The 22,783-nt window shown below is 33.3% G+C and overlaps 1 protein-coding gene across 1 annotated transcript in view; it reads left to right on the forward strand.

Annotated features, from left to right (window-relative positions):
* Positions 1-22,783, forward strand: part of LOC144845734 (uncharacterized) — a 39,142-nt gene that overhangs the window by 9,635 nt on the left and 6,724 nt on the right. The window contains exons 7-40 of the mRNA XM_078703163.1: positions 324-443; positions 644-763; positions 1,465-1,581; positions 1,786-1,908; positions 2,040-2,162; positions 2,695-3,870; positions 4,080-4,193; positions 4,557-4,673; positions 5,118-5,167; positions 11,334-11,384; positions 11,550-11,699; positions 11,798-11,947; positions 12,046-12,195; positions 12,286-12,435; positions 12,529-12,678; positions 12,782-12,931; positions 13,035-13,184; positions 13,288-13,437; positions 13,801-13,941; positions 14,142-14,409; positions 14,715-14,837; positions 15,000-15,113; positions 15,502-15,615; positions 16,504-16,614; positions 17,132-17,248; positions 18,176-18,334; positions 18,873-19,163; positions 19,474-19,673; positions 20,030-20,231; positions 20,416-20,523; positions 20,932-21,122; positions 21,695-21,820; positions 22,285-22,355; positions 22,658-22,698. Coding sequence (XP_078559289.1) covers positions 324-443; positions 644-763; positions 1,465-1,581; positions 1,786-1,908; positions 2,040-2,162; positions 2,695-3,870; positions 4,080-4,193; positions 4,557-4,673; positions 5,118-5,167; positions 11,334-11,384; positions 11,550-11,699; positions 11,798-11,947; positions 12,046-12,195; positions 12,286-12,435; positions 12,529-12,678; positions 12,782-12,931; positions 13,035-13,184; positions 13,288-13,437; positions 13,801-13,941; positions 14,142-14,409; positions 14,715-14,837; positions 15,000-15,113; positions 15,502-15,615; positions 16,504-16,614; positions 17,132-17,248; positions 18,176-18,334; positions 18,873-19,163; positions 19,474-19,673; positions 20,030-20,231; positions 20,416-20,523; positions 20,932-21,122; positions 21,695-21,820; positions 22,285-22,355; positions 22,658-22,698 — 5,688 coding nt within the window. The remainder of the gene's footprint in view (positions 1-323; positions 444-643; positions 764-1,464; positions 1,582-1,785; positions 1,909-2,039; positions 2,163-2,694; positions 3,871-4,079; positions 4,194-4,556; positions 4,674-5,117; positions 5,168-11,333; positions 11,385-11,549; positions 11,700-11,797; positions 11,948-12,045; positions 12,196-12,285; positions 12,436-12,528; positions 12,679-12,781; positions 12,932-13,034; positions 13,185-13,287; positions 13,438-13,800; positions 13,942-14,141; positions 14,410-14,714; positions 14,838-14,999; positions 15,114-15,501; positions 15,616-16,503; positions 16,615-17,131; positions 17,249-18,175; positions 18,335-18,872; positions 19,164-19,473; positions 19,674-20,029; positions 20,232-20,415; positions 20,524-20,931; positions 21,123-21,694; positions 21,821-22,284; positions 22,356-22,657; positions 22,699-22,783) is intronic.

Here is a 22,783-nt window from a genome sequence, read left to right on the forward strand (position 1 = left end):
TTTTAATTATTATTATTATTATTATTATTATTATTATTATATTATTTTTTCATTGTTATTTCTTATAGCCATATTGGTCATTATTGAGTATAAACTTTATTTTCTAATCATCATACATACATTATTTTTATCATCACTAATTTATTATTAATTAAGTTTACCATTTGCTTTTCCTCTTTTATAACATTTTCTGCTGATTGTTCAGCGCTTAGAGGCGCCCTGGATTTTTAACATTATTAATATTATTATTATAAGTTATGTTCATTGGTAATATCTTCTTTAAGTCCATTTTTCCTCTAATAAGTAAGCTTTATTCATTTTAGAAACTCTATCATCCTGTTCAAGCCTACCATGTTTGAACGGTGGTACTTGTCAACTTCGAAATGATGGTGGCTACAACTGTCTTTGCCAGTCACCTTTTTCTGGAACTAATTGTGAATTCGGTAAGAATTCTAATAAGGAATTTATCAGTTTTAATTGCTAATCATGTGAAATCGAATACCAAGATTCTCAGTATTTAGTTGACTAATAACTGGTGTAGTTATCTTTCTTGCTATGTTTAATAGAAAACTATGATTTAATTTTTTTAACAATAGCTTATACAATACCTTAATTAAATAATGAAGATAATTTTTTTTTTCAGGTATAGATTACTGTGCACTTTATCAGCCTTGTTTTAATGGTGGTATGTGCATGAACCAGGCTGGTGGCAGTGTTGTGTGCCTTTGTACTGAAAACTTTTCAGGAGTTCAATGTGCAACACGTAAGATATTAAATAGTCTATTTCAAATTAGAAAAATATTATATTAATAATGTCTACTACAATGATTAGTTTTCACCAGTGTAGCATAGCCAAGTCAGGCCTTGTCTTTTAAGGCGAGCGAGCGTGATCACTCACCTAACACACTGCTAAACTGCCCTTGGGGAGTGCTATTTACAACACGCTTAAATTTTGTGAACTTCTACACACCAAAATACAAACAGCACACCTACAGCATTCATGAATGTATTGAGGACTGCAATTTGTAGCACACCTATAATTTCAAAAGACAAGACCTGCCAAGTGCTACACAATACCATCTTATTGCTACACAATTATCAAATTATTTTGTATTATAATTCTAAAATGGAGTGAAGTTGTAGCAGTGGTTAAACTACATACAAATTCTAGGGTCCTGATTTAATTCCTGTCAATGTCAATATTCTCACAAGAAAAGAAGTCAACTAACTCTCTTATGTCGAGCATTTTGTGTTCTATGAACATTTTACTACCTAGACATTGGAACTGTAAAAGATTTGATTGATTCATTTAATCGTTATTTACTTTAAATCATCAAAGACAACAATACATAGACTTATTAAAGGATTAAAGAAATATAATATGAAGATATATATAATTCAACTGCACTAGAATCACCTGTAGTGTAGAAGTAAATATAAAGATATCCTCTTATTGTTTTACAGCTGTTACAAATGCCTGTTCCAGCTCTCCATGTAATAATGGTGCCACATGCAGTAGTCAGGATGGAATATTCCAATGTGATTGTCCTACGGGATATACAGGATTAACCTGTGACACAGGTAAGTCAGAGTCAAATTATATAACTTAGTGCTAACAATCTGTGTTGATAAGTATGCTCCAATTGAGTGGAAGTTGAACATAGTATGTACTCAGTTATCTATCATTCTTATATACCATTACTCAACTAACAACAGAGGTAGCCTTGGCTAGGAAGTTTATGAATATTGTTGGAAATAAAAAAAATCTCTTATTTAAAAAAATAGTTGTATTTGCCTGTGAAAGCAGTCCATGTTTGAATAGTGGCACCTGTGTTGACATCGGATTGAATGTGTATTCTTGCACGTGTCCAACTGCTTACCAGGGCACTCGTTGCGAGATTCTTACAAGTAAGTCAATTTCTTGATCATACTTCATCATATTTTTCTTTCATTTATTGCTTTCCATATTTAAAATACAGTATTGTGTATTTGGAAAGATTACTGCATTATGTGTAATTATTTTAATGCGTTTATTACAGGTACAATTCGACCATGTGAGAGTGACCCCTGTTTAAATGGAGGTTCTTGCTTTGATGACCCTAATATCTACATTTGTCTTTGTCAAGAAGGCTTTGTAGGTTCCAACTGTCAGTCAATAATAGGTATATATCTTTTTTCTAAATACATTTTTTATTGCAGTTATATTTTCAGATATGAATAAGTGTAAATTTGTCTACATTACAGTATGTTTTTTTAATGTTTTTGTAAACTCTTCATTTCAACTGTCTTTGAATAATTTATATCATTTGATCAATTCTAGAACATATGTGTTGCATTTATAGCTAACATGATGAACTTACTAAATGCGGAGCCTGTTCATTGCTTCATGTTTTGATTTTATTGATTTATTTTAAAAATAGCATGCTGTCGATCATGTATGCCTGTACAATAAAGAGTAATAAATATTCATTTATTGTCACTAATTTCTGTAAACAAATATGTGAATAAAACAAAGACTCATGACTGGAAAATGAATGGTTTTTGATGCATTTAAAACAAAAATTCACTAAAACATAGTTAAATGCCAATATGTACATTTTACTTTTACAAAATCTGCAACTGAATCAGAAAACTACTATAAACATTGTCGAAAATAGTAAATTAAACACCAAGTTTATTGATTTTCTTTTACAGGCATGTTGCCATGTGATAGTAATCCTTGTCTTAATGGAGGAACTTGCATAACATCTGAATCTGAAACATCTTTCTTCTGCCAATGCCCAGAGAGTTTTTCTGGTGTAAATTGTGAAACAGAGGTTATTATGCCATGTGATAGCAATCCTTGCCTCAATGGAGGAACTTGTATGACATCTGGAATGTTTTTCTTCTGCCAATGTCCAGAGAGTTTTACAGGTGTAAATTGTGAAACAGCAGTTATTATGCCATGTGATAGCAATCCTTGTCTTAATGGAGGAACTTGTATGACATCTGGAACATCTTTCTTCTGCCAATGTTCAGAGAGTTTTACAGGTGTAAATTGTGAAACAGCAGTTATTATGCCATGTGATAGCAATCCTTGTCTTAATGGAGGAACTTGTATGACATCTGGAACATCTTTCTTCTGCCAATGTCCAGAGAGTTTTACAGGTGTAAATTGTGAAACAGCAGTTATTATGCCATGTGATAGCAATCCATGTTTTAATGGAGGAAGCTGTTTGACATCTGGAATGTCTTTCTTCTGCCAATGTCCAGAGAGTTTTATAGGTGTAAATTGTGAAACAGCAGTTATTATGCCATGTGATAGCAATCCTTGTCTTAATGGAGGAACTTGTATGACATCTGGAACATCTTTCTTCTGCCAATGTCCAGAGAGTTTTACAGGTGTAAATTGTGAAACAGCAGTTATTATGCCATGTGATAGCAATCCTTGTCTTAATGGAGGAAGTTGTATGACATCTGGAACATCTTTCTTCTGCCAATGCCCAGAGAGTTTTACTGGTGTAAACTGTGAAACAGCGGTTATTATACCATGTGATAGTAATCCATGTCTTAATGGAGGAACTTGTATGACATCTGGAACATCTTTCTTCTGCCAATGCCCAGAGAGTTTTACTGGTGTAAACTGTGAAACAGCTGTTATTACGCCATGTGATAGCGATCCTTGTATTAATGGAGGAACTTGTATGACATCTGGAACTTCTTTCTTCTGCCAATGCCCAGAGAGTTTTACTGGTGTAAACTGTGAAACAGCGGTTATTACGCCATGTGATAGCAATCCTTGTCTCAATGGAGGAACCTGTTTTTCCTTTGATAGCATATACTTATGCCTGTGTTCTTCCATGTATGGTGGCAACAACTGTGAGAATGAAGGTAGATACATTATTTAGTAAACTGTAATTAAACTAATTTTGTAATAAGCTAAATTGATTTGTGTAATATGCACACAGTGCAAAATTGTAATAGCCATCAAAAATTTAGTGATCATTTTGACAAGAAGAACATTTCTGTTTTTTTTACAATATATTTACTATTCACCATAAAGCCCTGAATTTTAATCTTTTATTTTCATTCCTCTATAGTTTCTATAGTGTGTAATAGTAATCCATGTTTGAATGGTGGACAGTGCTTAAGTAGCGGTGACTCATATACTTGTAACTGTCCGACTGGCTATGCTGGAGACAGTTGTGAACGAGGTAACCTTTCTTTAACAGTAGTCTATTAAATGGCCCCACATTGTGAAGTAAAACATAATACCACATTTGCACTAGTGAATAACCTGCCCCTAACGGTAAATATATTCCATTGTTGTAAGGTGTCTTCTTTTGTATTGCTTCCATATGATTGTAGGCCTGTAGGCTTCCTGATTATTTCTGCTTTTGAACAGTATTGTTTTCACATTTCCCAATTTTTACTTTAAAATAAAGATCCTGCTGTAACCTAAGGGATGTTTAAACTCCTTGCCAATTAAATTGGTTAGGATCACAATAAAATGTTTCTGAACTTTTTAATTAATTTATTGAGACAAATCATAAATTGCAAAATAACTTTATTTTTAGAAACATTGTGTGATAGTGCTCCTTGTTTCAATGATGGTACATGTCTTCAATTGGGAGCAGCTGCATATTTTTGTTTCTGTCAACCTGGATTCAGTGGTGTCAAATGTGAACTTGGAGGTAGAGTAGCAATGTTGTGACCTACATATTCTTCAACTTTTAAAAGGATTTTGAAATACTATTATTTATATGTATATAAAAATTTAAAAAACATACAGTAGGTGTATAATGCTGCAGTGTATACAGATTATTAAGAAAAAGTATGCTTGAAATATTTTCAGACCAACTCGATGAATAGATTAAATAAAACATTAGTGTAACTTTGTATTAAATTCACCTTTTCTTGCAACCTTTTTAGTAAATGTGCTTTAAGTTTTTTTCACTGAAATTCTACTGCCAAAGTTACAATACACCATTTTAAAATATTTTTTCTTCTATACATATCTATCAATTAATTAATTTGTATGTTTAATATTAATTTATATTCAAAACAGTAGTTGACAAAATTCACACCATTCAGTTTTAAAAGTAATGAATTTGTTAATGAACTAAATTGTTTTCTAGATGCAGTTACTGAACCTGGAGTAACAACTCCTTTTCCTGAAATAACTGAGGTTAGACCTACAGAAACATCAAAATCGACTATGACTACAGATTCATTGGCAAGCATGAATATTAATACTACTGTTCCTGTCACTGAATCCACAAGTGAATTTGTGTCTGAATCTGAAGGAGGTTCTGATAGTGAATTTGAGTCTGAATCTGAAGGAGGTTCTGTTAGTGAATTTGAGTCTGATGTGTCAGAATCTGAAGGAGGTTCTGATAGTGAATTTGAGTCTGATTTGTCAGAATCTGAAGGAGGTTCTGATAGTGAATTTGAATCTGAATTGTCTGAATCTGAAGGAGGTTCTGTTAGTGAATTTGAGTCTGATTTGTCAGAATCTGAAGGAGGTTCTGATAGTGAATTTGAATCTGAATTGTCTGAATCTGAAGGAGGTTCTGTTAGTGAATTTGAGTCTGATGTGTCAGAATCTGAAGGAGGTTCTGATAGTGAATTTGAGTCTGATTTGTCAGAATCTGAAGGAGGTTCTGATAGTGAATTTGAATCTGAATTGTCTGAATCTGAAGGAGGTTCTGATAGTGAATTTGAGTCTGATTTGTCAGAATCTGAAGGAGGTTCTGATAGTGAATTTGAATCTGAATTGTCTGAATCTGAAGGAGGTTCTGTTAGTGAATTTGAGTCTGATTTGTCAGAATCTGAAGGAGGTTCTGATAGTGAATTTGAGTCTGAATCTGAAGGAGGTTCTGATAGTGAATTTGAGTCGGATGTGTCTGAATCTGAAGGAGGTTCTGATAGTGAATTTGAGTCTGAATCTGAAGTAGGATCTGATAGTGAATTTGAGTCTGATGTGTCTGAATCTGAAGGAGGTTCTGATAGTGAATTTGAATCTGAAGGAGGATCTAATAGTGAATTTGAGTCTGATGTGTCTGAATCTGAAGGAGGTTCTGATAGCGAATTTGAGTCTGAATCTGAAAGAGGTTCTGATAGTGAATTTGAGTCTGAATCTAAAGGAGGTTTTGATAGTGATTTTGAGTCTGATGTGTCAGAATCTGAAAAAGGTTCTGATAGTGAATTTGAGTCTGAATCTAAAGGAGGTTCTGATAGTGAATTTGAGTCTGAGGTGTCTGCATCTGAAGGAGGTTCTGATAGTGGATTTGTGTCTGATGTGTCTGAATCTGAAGGAGGTTCTGAAAGTGAATTTGAGTCTGAGGTGTCTGCATCTGAAGGAGGTTCTGATAGTGAATTTGAATCTGATGTGTCAGAATCTGAAGGAAGTTCTGATAGTGAATTTGAGTCTGAATCTGAAGGAGGTTCTGATAGTGAATTTGAGTCTGAATCTGAAGGAGGTTCTGATAGTGAATTTGAGTCTGAATCTGAAGGAGGTTCTGATAGTGAATTTGAGTCTGAATCTGAAGGAGGTTCTGATAGTGAATTTGAGTCTGAATCTGAAGGAGGTTCTGATAGTGAATTTGAGTCTGAGGTGTCTGCATCTGAAGGAGGTTCTGATAGTGAATTTGAGTCTGAATCTGAAGGAGGTTCTGATAGTGAATTTGAGTCTGAGGTGTCTGCATCTGAAGGAGGTTCTGATAGTGAATTTGAATCTGATGTGTCAGAATCTGAAGGAAGTTCTGATAGTGAATTTGAGTCTGAATCTGAAGGAGGTTCTGATAGTGAATTTGAGTCTGAATCTGAAGGAGGTTCTGATAGTGAATTTGAGTCTGAATCTGAAGGAGGTTCTGATAGTGAATTTGAGTCTGAATCTGAAGGAGGTTCTGATAGTGAATTTGAGTCTGAATCTGAAGGAGGTTCTGATAGTGAATTTGAGTCGGAGGTGTCTGCATCTGAAGGAGGTTCTGATAGTGAATTTGTGTCTGATGTGTCAGAATCTGAAGGAAGTTCTGATAGTGAATTTGAGTCTGAATCTGAAGGAGGTTCTGATAGTGAATTTGAATCTGATGTGTCAGAATCTGAAGGAGCTTCTGATAGTGAATTTGTGTCTGAATCTGAAGGAGGTTCTGATAGTGAATTTGAGTCTGATGTGTCTGAATCTGAAGATGGTTCTGATAGTGAATTTGAGTCTGATGTGTCTGAATCTGAAGATGGTTCTGATAGTGAATTTGAGTCTGATGTGTCAGAATCTGAAGGAGGTTCTGATAGTAAATTTGAGTCTGAGGTGTCTGCATCTGAAGATGGTTCTGATAGTGAATTTGAGTCTGATGTGTCTGCATCTGAAGATGGTTCTGATAGTGAATTTGAGTCTGATGTGTCTGCATCTGAAGATGGTTCTGATAGTGAATTTGAGTCTGAGGTGTCAGAATCTGAAGGAGGTTCTGATAGTGAATTTGAATCTGATGTGTCTGAATCTGATATGTCTGAATCTGAAGGAGGTTCTGATAGTGAATTTGAATCTGATGTGTCTGAATCTGACTATGGTTCTGATAGTGAATTTGAATCTGATGTGTCTGCATCTGAAGGAGGTTCTGATAGTGAATTTGAGTCTGATGTCTCAGAATCTGAAAGAGGTTCTGATAGTGAATTTGAGTCTGATGTGTCTATTTCTGAGAGAGGTTCTGATAGTGAATTTGAGTCTGATGTCTCAGAATCTGAAAGAGGTTCTGATAGTGAATTTGAGTCTGATGTGTCTGAATCTGAAGATGGTTCTGATAGTGAATTTGAATCTGATGTGTCTGAATCTGAAGGAGGTTCTGATAGTGAATTTATATCTGATGTGTCTGAATCTGAAGATGGTTCTGATAGTGAATTTGAATCTGATGTCTCAGAATCTGATGGAATTTCTGATAGTGAATTTGAATCTGATGTATCTGCATCTGAAGGAGGTTCTGATAGTGAATTTGAATCTGATGTGTCAGAATCTGAAGGAGCTTCTGATAGTGAATTTGTGTCAGAATCTGAAGGAGGTTCTGATAGTGAATTTGTGTCTGAATCTGAAGGAGGTTCTGATAGTGAATTTGAGTCTGATATGTCAGAATCAGAAGGAGGTTCTGATAGTGAATTTGAGTCAGAATCTAAAAGAGGTTCTGTTAGTGAATTTGAGTCTGATGTGTCTGTATCTGAAGGAGGTTCTGATAGTAAATTTGAATCTGATGTTTCTGAATCTGAAGGAGGTTCTGATAGTGAATTTGAATCTGATATGTCAGAATCAGAAGGAGGTTCTGATAGTGAATTTGAGTCAGAATCTAAAAGAGATTCTGTTAGTGAATTTGAGTCTGATGTGTCTGAATCTGAAGGAGGTTCTGAAAGTGAATTTGAATCTGATGTGTCTGAATCTGAAGGAGGTTCTGAAAGTGAATTTGAATCTGATATGGATAGTGAGGATAGTGAATTTGAGTCAGAATCTGAAGGAGGTTCTGGTAGTGAATTTGAGTCTGATGTGTCAGAATCTGAAGGAGGTTCTGATAGTGAATTTATGTCTGATTTGTCAGAATCTGAAGGAGGTTCTGATAGTGAATTTAAGTCTGATGTGTCAGAATCTGAAGGAGGTTCAGATAGTGAATTTGAGTCTGATGTGTCTGGATCTGATGGAGGTTCTGATAGTGAATTTGAGTCTGATGTGTCAGAATCTGAAGGAGGTTCTGATAGTAAATTTGAGTCTGATGTGTCTGGATCTGACGGAGGTTCTGATAGTGAATTTGAGTCTGATGTGTCAGAATCTGAAGGAGGTTCTGATAGTGAATTTGAATCTGAATTGTCTGAATCGGAAGGAGGTTCTGATAGTGAATTTGAGTCTGATGTGTCTGGATCTGACGGAGGTTCTAATAGTGAATTTGAGTCTGATGTGTCAGAATCTGAAGGAGGTTCTGATAGTGAATTTGAATCTGAATTGTCTGAATCGGAAGGAGGTTCTGATAGTGAATTTGAGTCTGATGTGTCAGAATCTAAAGGAGATTCTGATAGTGAATTTGAATCTTATGTGTCTGGATCTGATGGAGGTTCTGATAGTGAATTTGAATCTGATGTGTCTGGATCTGAAGGAGGTTCTGATAGTGAATTTGAGTCTGATGTGTCTGAATCTGACAGAGGTTCTGATAGTGAATTTAAGTCCGATGTGTCAGAATCTGAAGGAGGTTCTGATAGTGAATTTGAATCTGAATTGTCTGAATCTGAAGGAGTTTCTGATAGTGAATTTGAGTCTGATGTGTCAGAATCTGAAGGAGGTTCTGATAGTGAATTTGAGTCTGATGTGTCTGGGTCTGAAGGAGGTTCTGATAGTGAATTTGAGTCTGAAACTAAAGGAGGTTCTGATAGTGAATTTGAGTCTGAATCTGAAGGAGGTTCTGATGTGTCAGATAGTAATTTAGAATCAGAAAACTCTGAAGGATTGGAATCAATTGATGTCACGGACACAATGCATGATGTGTCCATGGTGACACACACAAATGGCATGTCTAGCACAAGTAGCTCTAGAACAAAGTTTGATGAACCAACGCTTACTCCGATCACTGGCATGAGTAATATAGCAACCTTTTCCATGGCTTCTCACACTGCATTAATGGTAATTTTCGTAAAACCTCATAACATGGTATTTTAAAATTATTTTAGCATTATAAGTGAATATTTGCAATAGCATAAATACTGTATGTGTTTGTTGTCATTGAATACAGTAGTGTACAATTTGGATTTGAGTATAGAAATTGATTCAAACGAATTATGCAATTGTAATACCATGTCATAAGGTTTTATTTCTTTTTATAATATAAAATTCTGGTATAAAATCTAATCTAACCTTTTTCTATGTATATATTCTTTAAATGCAGGAGGAATCGTTATTCATATTGTATGGTACTATGGTATTAACCTTTGAGTTATGGAAATTTGTTTTGAAAATTTAAATTCATATTTGCAAAACTAACATACAACATGGTGATAAAAGTATACAGAAATATATATTTTCTAATAATTCAAATCATTTCGAGAAATTAAAAGTTTAAGATCATTTACTAAATTGCATATTACAATTGGAATATAAAATTTTGCTCTGATATTATAAATTGGAACATGGGTTAAAGAAATGGGCTATAAAAAAAAATTCATATATTAATTTGCAAAGAACAAGCTAACTGCATGATAATATAACAATATACAGAAATACTATTTTCTGTTGTTGTAAGTTTTACTTATTAAATTATAATAGTCTGATATTATAAATTTGGAATATAACATGGTTAAAGGCAGCTAGTCCCACCCAGAAAGTGCATGTTTTTTTTGCTGTTAGGTCAGCATGATAGATATTCTCTACTTCTTGCACCTCATTTTAGATACACTATGTGCATGGACAAAATGAGGCTATTGGCATGGTTAACCATAAGTGTAATTCAAAGTTTTCTATAGGCATTGCTGACTGTGCATGTGAAGGAAAAGTGTGTGTCTAATCCATTGCTTTCAATTGGTATCGTCGACCATGCTTCTTATTTCTGTTGTCTATTATGAGCACAATCGATGTAGGAACATGGTTGACTTTGCTGATAAATAGAAAGGAGGGTCACTCAACTGTGCCGATAAAAAATGATAAATTGCACACGGTTGTCTATGCCATTGGCATCGACAGTCACTTCAATGCATATTGCATGATATTTTCTATGAATAGTAGTATTTCAATGCAGTGAAGTGAACTATTTCATTCGTGTATAGTCTTATTATTCAACAAACTCTTAATGGTCAAAAATCCTATTCACTATTATCAGAACCTTTTAAATTTTACATTGCATTTTCTCATTTTTGCTGATTATGATTTTGAATCATTTCATTGAATTTTCTTGTTTGATGTGCTTTTCAATTTTTATTTTTTAAGTTCCATTCTTGTTATAATTCACAATAATTGCATGTCACAATTGCACAATCTTCTCTCTAAAGCACGTTTTTGCTGAAACTGAAGAATAAAAATCAACATCAACACATATTTCAGTAAAAACTGTAGCTTAAATTTGAATTTAACTGTTTGAAAGTTTTTAGTATAAAGTAGAACCTTTTATCTAAATTGCACCTATTCAGGTAGCACATCTATTTAAGAGACCCCTTATGCATTCTACTGTAATTCAGAAATATTTTTTACATGCAATGTTATATTTAATGAAAGTTCAACTATATTCCAAAATCATACATTTGCAATAAAAAATATAAGAGTTAAAAATCCCAAAGATAATTCTGCGATGAATAATAGCTATTTATAAAATGTTCTAAATAAATGACTGTATTTATAGACTGAAGGTGTAACTGAAATAGAAGAAGTCACAACACAGTCACTTGTCACTGTAAGTAATAATAAGTAACAGAGAAATTACAATTTATTGTTTATTACATCAGCAAAACAAGACAATTTTATGTTTATGTATTGCAACAGGTTTTCTCGATGAAATTGGGACTACTGTAAAAAATAATAAAATGTAATGTTGGATTATAAATTATTTTAAAAATAGGATACACCTAAACCTTATACTCTAAGAACTCCTCCACCTCCACCACCATCTATTCCTCCTCCTCCACCATTTACTACACCCAGAGTGGATCAGAATGAAACTGAGGAAGTAGTAACAGAATACGAAGATGTAACTGAGTTTATGCCAACTGTGAGTATTGTTTATTTACACCTGTATACATCTAGATATTCACAATGAGCTCTCTGTAAAATTATTGATTTTTACAACTTTTTATCACTGTTTTTTAGGAAATTCCAACTTCAGAGACCATAAGAACTCCTCCACCTCCGCCGCCATCTATTCCTCCTCCACCACCATTTACTACACCCAGAGTGGATCAGAATGAAACTGAGGAAGTAGTAACAGAATATGAAGATGTAACTGAGTTTATGCCTACTGTGAGTATTGTTTATTTACACCTGTATACATCTAGCTATCCACAAATAGCTCTTTGTAAAATTGTTTATTTATCCAACTTGTTATCACTGTTTTTCAGGAAATTCCAACTTCAGAGACCATAAGAACTCCTCCACCTCCGCCACCATCTATCCCTCCTCCACCACCATTTACTACACCCATAGTGGATCAGAATGAAACTGAGGAAGTAGTAACAGAATATGAAGATGTAACTGCATTTATGCCTACTGTGAGTAAGATTTATTTATACATATACCTATTCGCAGTAAAATCTCTGTAAAATTATTTGTTTATCCAACTTTTTATCACTGTTTTTCAGGAAATTCCAACTTCAGAGACCATAAGAACTCCTCCACCTCCGCCACCATCTATCCCTCCTCCACCACCATTTACTACACCCATAGTGGATCAGAATGAAACTGAGGAAGTAGTAACAGAATATGAAGATGTAACTGAGTTTATGCCAACTGTGAGTATGGGTTATTTATACATATACCTATTCACAGGATCTCTGTAAAATTATTTATTTTATTTATCCAACTTTTTATCACTGTTTTTTCAGGAGATTCCAACTTCAGAGACCATAAGAACTCCTCCACCTCCGCCACCATCTATTCCTCCTCCTCCACCATTTACTACACCCAGAGTGGATCAGAATGAGACTGAGGAAGTAGTAACAGAATATGAAGATGTAACTGAGTTTATGCCTACTGTGAGTATTGTTTATTTACACCTGTATACATCTAGATATTCACAATTAATGTAGCACTTTGTATAATTGTTTATTTATCCAACTATTTATCATTGTTTTTCAGGAGATTCCAACTTTAGATACTGTTAGAACTCCTCCACCTCCGCCGCCATCTATTCCTCCTCCACCACCTTTTACTACACCCATAGTGGATCAGAATGAGACTGAGGAAGTAGTAACAGAATATGAAGATGTAACTGAGTTTATGCCTACTGTGAGTATTGTTTATTTACACCTGTATACATCTAGATATTCACAATTAATGTAGCACTTTGTATAATTGTTTATTTATCCAACTATTTATTATTGTTTTTCAGGAGATTCCAACTTTAGATACTGTTAGAACTCCTCCACCTCCGCCGCCATCTATTCCTCCTCCACCACCTTTTACTACACCCATAGTGGATCAGAATGAGACTGAGGAAGTAGTAACAGAATATGAAGATGTAACTGAGTTTATGCCTACTGTGAGTATTGTTTATTTACACCTGTATACATCTAGATATTCACAATTAATGTAGCACTTTGTATAATTGTTTATTTATCCAACTATTTATCATTGTTTTTCAGGAGATTCCAACTTTAGATACTGTTAGAACTCCTCCACCTCCGCCGCCATCTATTCCTCCTCCTCCACCATTTACTACACCCAGAGTGGATCAGAATGAAACTGAGGAAGTAGTAACAGAATATGAAGATGTAACTGAATCTATGCCTACTGTGAGTATAGTTTATTTTATGCATATATTTTGTGTTCACAGGTTTTCAGTAAAATGATTGATCTGTCAAACTGTTTATTACTGTTTTTCAGGAAATTCCAACTTCAGAGACCATAAGAACTCCTCCACCTCCGCCACCATCTATCCCTGCTCCACCACCATTTACTACACCCAGAGTGGATCAGAATGAAACGGAGGTTATGCCTACTGTGAGTATGGTTATTTAAACAGATTCAAAATTCAAATTATTGATTTATCCAACTTGTTATCATTGCTTTTCAGGAAACCCCAACTTCTGAGACTCCACCACCACCTTAGCAACCAGCCTAGTACTCTCAATAACATTTCCATTACAATTTTTCAGACTATGCCTAGTTTTACTAGAACACCGCCACCTCCACCGCCTTCTATTCCTCCTCCACCAATAACAACATCTGGAATGGAGACTAATGGAACTGATGAAGTTGTTACAGAATTTGAGGATGTTACTAATGTTAATCCAACTGTAAGATTTTTGTTTTCAAAACTAATTTTAGAATTGTCTCAAAATGCTATGTCACATTAGTTTGTTTTACAGGATACACTATACCTCATCCACCAATGATTAACAATGTCACTGACAAAAGTACATTTATGTTGCATCTATCTATAATCTAACAGGAACTTACATCATTGACAATTGACAATGTTTTTTATTTTTGGTAGGATCTACCACAATCTGAGACTCCAAGAACTCCTCCGCCTCCTCCGCCATCTATCCCACCTCCATTATTGACAACATCTGGTAATTCAGATGTTGTAACAGAAATGATAACTCCATCCTTACGTCCTTCACCAGCACCAATAAGAGCAACAACATCATTTGATCCGTGTCAGAGCAACCCTTGCTTAAATGAGGCTAATTGTCAGTCCAACGATGGACAGTTTAACTGCATTTGTGCTGAGGGGTATACTGGAGCCTTATGTGAAAGAAGTATGTATACACTAACAAACCATTCATATGTATGTATTGAAAGAGAAAAACAATGGACCGAGTCATAGGCTTTCCTCCGCTTTACCCAGTTAGAGTCAGTCAGGTAGAAGAATATACAAGAATAATAATCATAGAAGAATTACACTTTCCAGTTTCTAACAGCAAAAATCCCGAAAGTTATTTTAGAAAAACAAATTCAATACCAAAAAACTCCAGTCAAACAAATTGCAAAAGTTGATGTTTGTTAATTCTGTGCACTAACAAATGCATTTTATAGAATAAACCAAATTTCCAATATTTTTCAGTTGTTACAGTTATGACGCCATGTGATAGTGATCCTTGTCAGAATGGTGCAGTGTGTACATATGAACCCTCGCTGTTCATTTGCACATGCTCTCTCGGTTGGATGGGACCTACATGTGCAATACGTAAGTTTACGTCTAAGTGTCGGATCCAGGGGTTGATTTTTTGTTTGGATCCAATTTTTGGTCAAAGTAAATAACTATTATGTGACATTAAAATGGCATATTCAACAATTTTTAAGAAAGTTTTAGAACAATATATCTTACACATTGTTTTTTCTTTGACAGCGGTTAATGCATGTAATGAATCTATATGTTTAAATGGTGGTGTTTGTGTTGACATGCAATTTTTTGCACTGTGTACATGCCCAGCTGGTTACTCAGGTGTCCAATGTGAAATTAGTGAGTATGATTATTACTACATATTCACCATATAGTTGAAACTATTATTTAGAAAGACAGCTTTGGATACAACACAGTGTCCCTTTTAAAAAGAGTTTCCCCAGGAATAGGGGTTGATCATACTTTTAAAACTTGTATTGCCTTGTTCCTCTGATTGGTCCCAGCAAGATGATTTCCGGATGCGATCAGTCAACAATGTTGTATGGCAAATGTTCTCAAAATGTTTACAGAAAGCTGAACGTACATTAGAGCCGTTCATTATTACCATTAGATATCACTTTTCCATGAGATAGGGCTAATTTCAAATGACATGTGATGCATAATTAACCAATCAAATTGCAAGAATACAATCAAGTGTGTTATAATCTGTAAATCATTTTCTGTATAGTGGCCATGCCATGTGCTAGTAGTCCCTGTTTGAATGATGCAACATGTACAGAAGAAGGAGATCAGTTCCGATGTGAATGTACTGATGGATTTAAAGGATCTCTCTGTGCTCAGAGTAAGATGATTCATTTTATGCAACTGCAACTTTGATAAATAAGTAATGTTGTTTATTACTGTAAAGGAGCTTTGCGTCAGGGGGTAAAGTTTATTGATTAGATGTTTTGTCTTCTCTGACATAAATTGTACTTTTGTGGAGATGTGTGAACAAGTCATTTTTCTTCCTCCAGATCAGTAGCCTGGCATTCATACCTCTAAATCACTAAGCTCAATTTAGGATTTTAACCATGTCTCCAACAATTCACACTAAGGAAACACATTTAAAAATTCTCTTATTAAGTGAATACTACATAAGGATAAATCCTAAATATATTTATTGTGGGAAATGAAATATTTAGCATTTAAGAGGAAACAGTAATACAAAAAAGACATTGGAAAAGTTTTCATACTAGATCTTACTATCTGATAAAAAAAAAATCAAATAAAATGATGTCATTGTCAAAAAGAACATTGATTGATTGATTTTATTCGATATTCATACACAAAAGTTAAAATATACAATGTACAAAAAGAATACCAGGATAACCCATTAAGTCGACAAATAAAAAGTAAACTTATTTCCAATGGGGTCCAATCCGTATAAACTAAGTGAGTGGTTGGGCCTAGTATAATATATCATTAAGTTGGACGCAGTAAAAATGGAAAAACAAGAAAATACATATAAGACATAAGATAACATCAAAAAACAATATTAAAAAATAACTTAATTAAACTGATATTCCAAGCTGTTCATTATTAAAATATTCTTTAAGTTTTATTTTAAAGGTTGCATTATTTTATAATTTTTATTATTATAACAATACAATTATTGTGAAAATATTATTTTTATTAAAGCCATGAAGTATAAGTGGTTTACTGTAGTTGTACTTTTATCTTTTTGTTGCAGTTGCTGCTTGCTTTAGCAATCCCTGTATGAACGGAGGTGAATGTATAGAGACTGGGAATGAGTACTCTTGTAATTGTCCTGTGCCATTTAGTGGACAAGATTGCTCAATGGGTGCGTATTGGAGTATTAATGTGTTGTGTTTAAATTGATATTTAGTTGCTATATAATGTATTGTTTTGCTTTATCCGTTTGTTATAGTACCGTTTTATCTTGTCCTCACTTTACTGTCTCAAGACATTTTCAACAGTGTTTATTTAGTCCTCTTTTTATCAACATTCCGTAGCAGCTAAATTACACTGTTTTATTTGTGTTTGTTACAAATCTGTGAAAATACTGTGGTTTAACTGCATGATGCTACACTTTTTGAGAATTTGCAGGATCGCATCTCACCTGTTTTTTTGTGTTATTTATAAAGGTTCTAACTTCTTTTGATGAGGTGCTATGTTTTTAACATCTTGTTCCAAATTTAGCACTGTGTTTATACAACTGTCTGCATTACTAATACTAATATAATTATTGTTCTAAATTTAAATTTTTGACTAAATAACCATGTACTGTATCTTGTTTTTCCACTGAACTGAAAATGTAGTAGTAATAACAAAAATACTAATATTGCATGTTTTTCCAGAGAATGATCTTTGTTCATTCGTGCCTTGTCTAAATGGAGGCCAATGTTTCAATGGTGGCACTTTCACGTTTTGTGTCTGCACTCCCGAGTTTGAGGGAGTTAATTGTGCAACTAGAAGTAAGTAGCATTCATGTAGATAGCGCCCTCATACATAATGCATATGAATGCTCATTTTAGACTTACATGTACAGACGTTGCTATGTACATTAACACTTTTAATTAGTGTAGTAGCCTATTAACACTGCTGTTGTCAACTACGTAGCAATATACTGTACACTGTACAAGAATTCTTTAGCAGCCACATAACAGTGCACATGCTCATCTCTGAGATATGACATTAATTAATTTGTAGGGATATATGTCGATGTAAGTTATGTGTTTTCATGTACAGTACCCCTTTGCACTTTTTGACATTCACTATCTTGATAGCACTGTCACAAACACCACATTTAGATACAATTCTTTGAGAAAACAAACATTTATGTTTAAAATGCTATTAAAGGCACACACAACAGCACAAGTGTCCTGTGTTTGTGGTTTGTAATACAAATCCATTGTTCATATAGACCTCAAACAGCAACTAAGCACCCAATGTTGGTACATGTTTGTTTTACCTTTGTGTATTTGTAATATTAGAAACTCGTGAAAAGTATGAAAAGTAGATTTTACTACAGGAATGAAATAATGTTGATCCAGGAACAAATAAAGAGACAACACATTTGACGTTCCGATCATTTTCAAGAATCTGATGAGCTTATAATTATGTTTTTTTCCATTATAGTATGCAAAAGTGTCCATGAAATTGACCAATAGTTGTTAATGATATCAAAGTAGTAATAATAAAATAATAATATAAACAATTAATCGTTAAAAAAACTAATTATGAAATAGTTGAAGTACCATCTTTGGAATTTCATTAGAATTACATGGTTTAAATACTCCATATCTATTTTATATTTATATTAAATCATTTGTGGTGCTTTTTGAATAACATGTCTATTATGTCAAATATTTTGTTATTATTATCCAAATGTGCTTTATCAGAAGGTACAACAGAAGTTCCTCAACAGACAACTACTCCATCATCAGTAACTACCCTATCAGTAGAACTGCAAACCAACACAAGAGGAAATGCCAATACCCTTACTCAGAAGGCTACTGCTACACCAACTGGTTCTGGATCAACACAGACTTCATCTGATGGTTGGTTTTCTTATTATGATGGCTTTATACAGAAAGTTCTTTGTATTATATAATCTTTATTTATTATAACATCCAAGTTCACCTGCGAATCTAATCATATTCACTGTTAAATATATTTAATTTTGTTATTTACTTTAGTAAATAATGTTGGCAAAAACACACAGCTTTTCTCTAAAAATTATACTATTAGATTTCATTATTTGAATTATAACTATATATATGTACAGGTTATATTGCATTTATCTAAATGTTTGTTCTGGTTGTCTAAGGTGGATAAGCAAGTTTGAGAGCTTCATGCTGCATTTTATTGCTTTTTCAAAGCTCTGTCTACACTATCAAAGTTTTTGTGATGTGCTCATAATGGACATGGTGATGTCATATCACTACCATATTTGGGTATCACATCACACTTATTTTGTAAAATTAGCTTGATAGTGTAGATTCTTGTATTTGTTTTTTTGTTTGCCATTTTTAAAGAATAATGAATGAAATACTGAATAGTAGTTAGTATTATGTCTATATTATTTGTAAATTACAGCTCAACCAAGCAATTTTACTGTAAGCGGGGAAGCTAGTAGTGATACCGCCACTATGACATGGTCATCTGAAGCAAACGCTACTTCTTTTCAAGTTGACATTCGTGAAGTGGATTCACGTCGTAGGAGACAGGCTGATGGTGATTGGATAAGCTCGCCGATTTTGCCTGCTAATGAAACTGAATATAGCTTTAATAACTTAAAATCAAACACAGTGTATATCACGCGACTTGTTACATATGATATAAAGATGAAAAAACACTTTAGTAAACAAGTACCATTCAAAACTGCAGGTATGAATACAATTGAAACTTTAAAAAACATTATATTATCCAATTTTTTAATCAATAGACCATATATTTGAATACTACTTTCAAGCAAATAAAAGATAATTTTAAAAAATATTGCAGCTACAAAAAGTAATGACTGCAAACAATCCACAAATTATTTTGGTTTCTGAGTGAAAAAGTGAAAATTAGGCAAAGCGGAGGTTTTTAAATTGTAGAATAGGTGTCGCCAAACATCACCACTCGGCACAACATTTATAATATCTGAATTCTGTTTTCAGTGTGGTTTAAAAAAATGTTTTAATTTTTCCAACAGTTGCATCTGATGGCAATTTCGCTGCGTCAGATGATACTTCGGACACAAGCACAACATCCAGCAACGCCATGCTGTTTGTCATGTTGGCTCTTGTACTGGTCATCTTAATCATTTTTGTTGTCAGTGTAATGTATATGACTGGCCGTACACAAAACAGCTCCTCATCATATGACCCGACACGGCAGAAATCTGGAAAAATGGTATGTATTTATATGATACTAGTCGTCTAGGCTGTATATGCAACCTATAGATAAGTACAGGTTCCAACCAAGATAATTTGTCACTTGCCAAATTATATTAAAGACTTAAATCATTATCTATATGTTTTACATCCATTAGGTAATTAACAATTAGCCTACCATACACATTACAAAATATGAATGTTTAAAATATTAAAATTATATTATCAATATTAAACTTTGAAACTGTCGTTTAGATTGAAAATAAATAAGACTTAGCATTTGTCACTAATTATCGTGCATACATTGCCATAAAAAAAGCATAGGTACAATATAACATTATCCTACATATAACCAAAAAAAAATGTTCAATCTAGGTTGATATCTCCTATGATATTGAAGCTAATGTTGAGACAGTTGAAGTACAACAGGTGACCATTGAAGTCGACGTATGGGAAATTCCCAGTGGGAAACTTGCAGTGGAAAATGTAAAAGAGTATGGATCATATACGGAATTATGTTATGGAACGCTGGACACAAGAGGCACTGTTAAACCAGTCTTTGTTAAGAAACTTAGAGGTATGTATGCTAAACCGTAGTACCTAAAGGTAATTTTAATAGTTTCAAGGTTTAACGAACATGATTATGAAAAACCACATTGTATTGTGTATAATTATAATTTTTAATGTTGTGTATAGACATAAAAAATGTCTGTATATCACTATATTTACTGATTTTTTAAATTTTTTTTTTGGTGAATTAGATATCTCCTCAGAGGTTGACCAAAGGAAGTTGAAAGCTGAACTGGAGATAGTGAGTCAAGTTAGCCACCATCAGAATATTGTCAATTTAATTGGTGCTATTACTCAAGGTAAATACTTTTTCATTTTCTTCTCGTTGAAGTTGACTGTGTGCCCACAGCTTGATGAAAAAATGTAATTACATGTAAAATAGGAATCCCTCCACTGTGATAGCTTAAAACTTCATGATTCAGATGTACTCAATGTTGTATGTTTATAAAAATGTGATCGTTATGTGTATAATTTTTTAATTAAAGATATGAATGGTATATGCAATTAAAGTTATTGACACATTAAATCATAGTGAATTAAAATATACATACATGAATATGAAGAAAAGAATACTTCACAAAGTAGTATAATTTTAATTATCTTCAGAATGTCCTTCATGCAAAGTACCGTATATTTCACTTGCTTGTGTTTTTTCTTTCTTATGGCTTGATTAAATTTTACATTTTGTTTATTGTATTCCTTTACAGATCAGATGACGCTTGTGTTTGAATATTGTGAGCTAGGACGACTGAACGAATGGCTGACATCTTTACAAGAGATACATCAGCTCCTTATACATGACGACCCAGATTTTGACATGCTATCACCCTTGATGCCTCATGCTCTGCACATTGCTTCTGATATTTCCAAAGGCCTGGCTCATTTGGCCATCATGGGGGTTTGTAGATTTTTAATTGTTCACTTCTCACCAGAAATTGGTGTTTAGCTTTGTATTGGTTTATTTATTCATCATTTACTCTATTTGTTTCAGCTCACTAGCTCTTTGAGTAACATGTTCTTGAGTGTCATTGGCTTTGCTACAGAAAAACTATATTACATTTCAATAAAAAGTACACCATTACAGTCCTGTTTAAAAATGTTAACTTTTTAGGACACTACTGTTGGTGGAATTTCATTCTATATGACATTTTAGAAAATCCCCATATCCAGAAATTCTTTTTCAAAGAAATCTTCACATAAAAAATACAATTTTCAACAAAATTTAAACAGTTGGATTTAGATCTATCGAGGTGTTCAAAATGTAATGCATTTTTGTTTTATTATTTTGTTTTAACTGTAACAAAACAATATTTATCTTAAAATAATTGGTATTATATTGTTTTATTTTTCTGTTTGTTTACTGTAATATGGAGTGAATGCAGAATCAGTTTAGGTTTTGCTTATTCTCACCCCTGGTTATTATGCATTTGGGACCAAACTAATAATAATACTATTACTTATTATTATTAGTGCACAAAACACAGTTTAGGATCACACAACATAATGTTGACGAGTCACCTGACAGCCAAGGTGTGTGATTATGGCATGAGTGCTTATTCAGATTTAGACATCTTTGCAGGTGCTAAAGTTGTACATGTAAGTTTTATTTATTTTTCTTTTAATTTTGAAACCTAGACATAATTGGCTGAATATCAAAATAGTTACAGCTTGTATTGTTTCTGTATACACTTGTGTAAGGCCTTCAACTTCAAAACAAACATTTATGTCATCAAAAGCCATACAAATAATACAAAGCATAAACATGAGGACCAACTTAGAAGTAAACTTGTCTCAGTTGGCCCTTTAACACTAGTAATGTTACTACTTACAGTACTCAGAGTTTGGCAAACAGTTTCAGTGTACAATTACCATATAAAACTAGTTTGTAGAAGTTAGGCTGTGCATATTACATTTTTTTCCTGTATAATAGACAGCCTCTACCAGTAGATGTTTGATGTTGAACAGTGGATGTCTTTATTTGCTGTTTGAAGTTAGACTTTAATAATTATATTGTATAAGGAAAGTTTTAGCAGTAATCAGTTTTGTTTCTTTATTTACAGAGTTCTCCACATACAAGATGGATGGCATATGAGACGTTATTGTATAATTCTTTCTCAGAGAAGAGTAATATGTAAGTGCTAAATTTTGTTCAGAATAATTGTTTGTAAAATTGTATTATTATAGATATTGATAAAATTAGTAGAGAAATATGTTAAGAAATATATTATACTTTAACATAACTATTGTAATGGTGACAGAATCCGTCTAATAAAGAGGAAGGATTTGACCTGAAGACATGATTTTGATGATAGTTATAATATGAATTTGATGATGTTATGATAATATTTATAATAATAAATACAGTACATGAATATTAATATTAACAGGATATAATTGGTATATATTAATTATTTGATCTTTTTTTTTAAATAGCTGGTCATTTGGAATTATCTTGTGGGAAATTTTAACATTTGGTAAGTATTGAGAATTATGCATTATTTGTCTGATTTCAACAATAATTATTAAAAAAAAGGGCTAATGATAAAGTATATATATAGT

The sequence above is a fragment of the Antedon bifida genome, chromosome 6 (assembly GCF_963402885.1).
Source record: "Antedon bifida chromosome 6, ecAntBifi1.1, whole genome shotgun sequence".
Lineage (NCBI taxonomy): Eukaryota > Metazoa > Echinodermata > Crinoidea > Comatulida > Antedonidae > Antedon > Antedon bifida.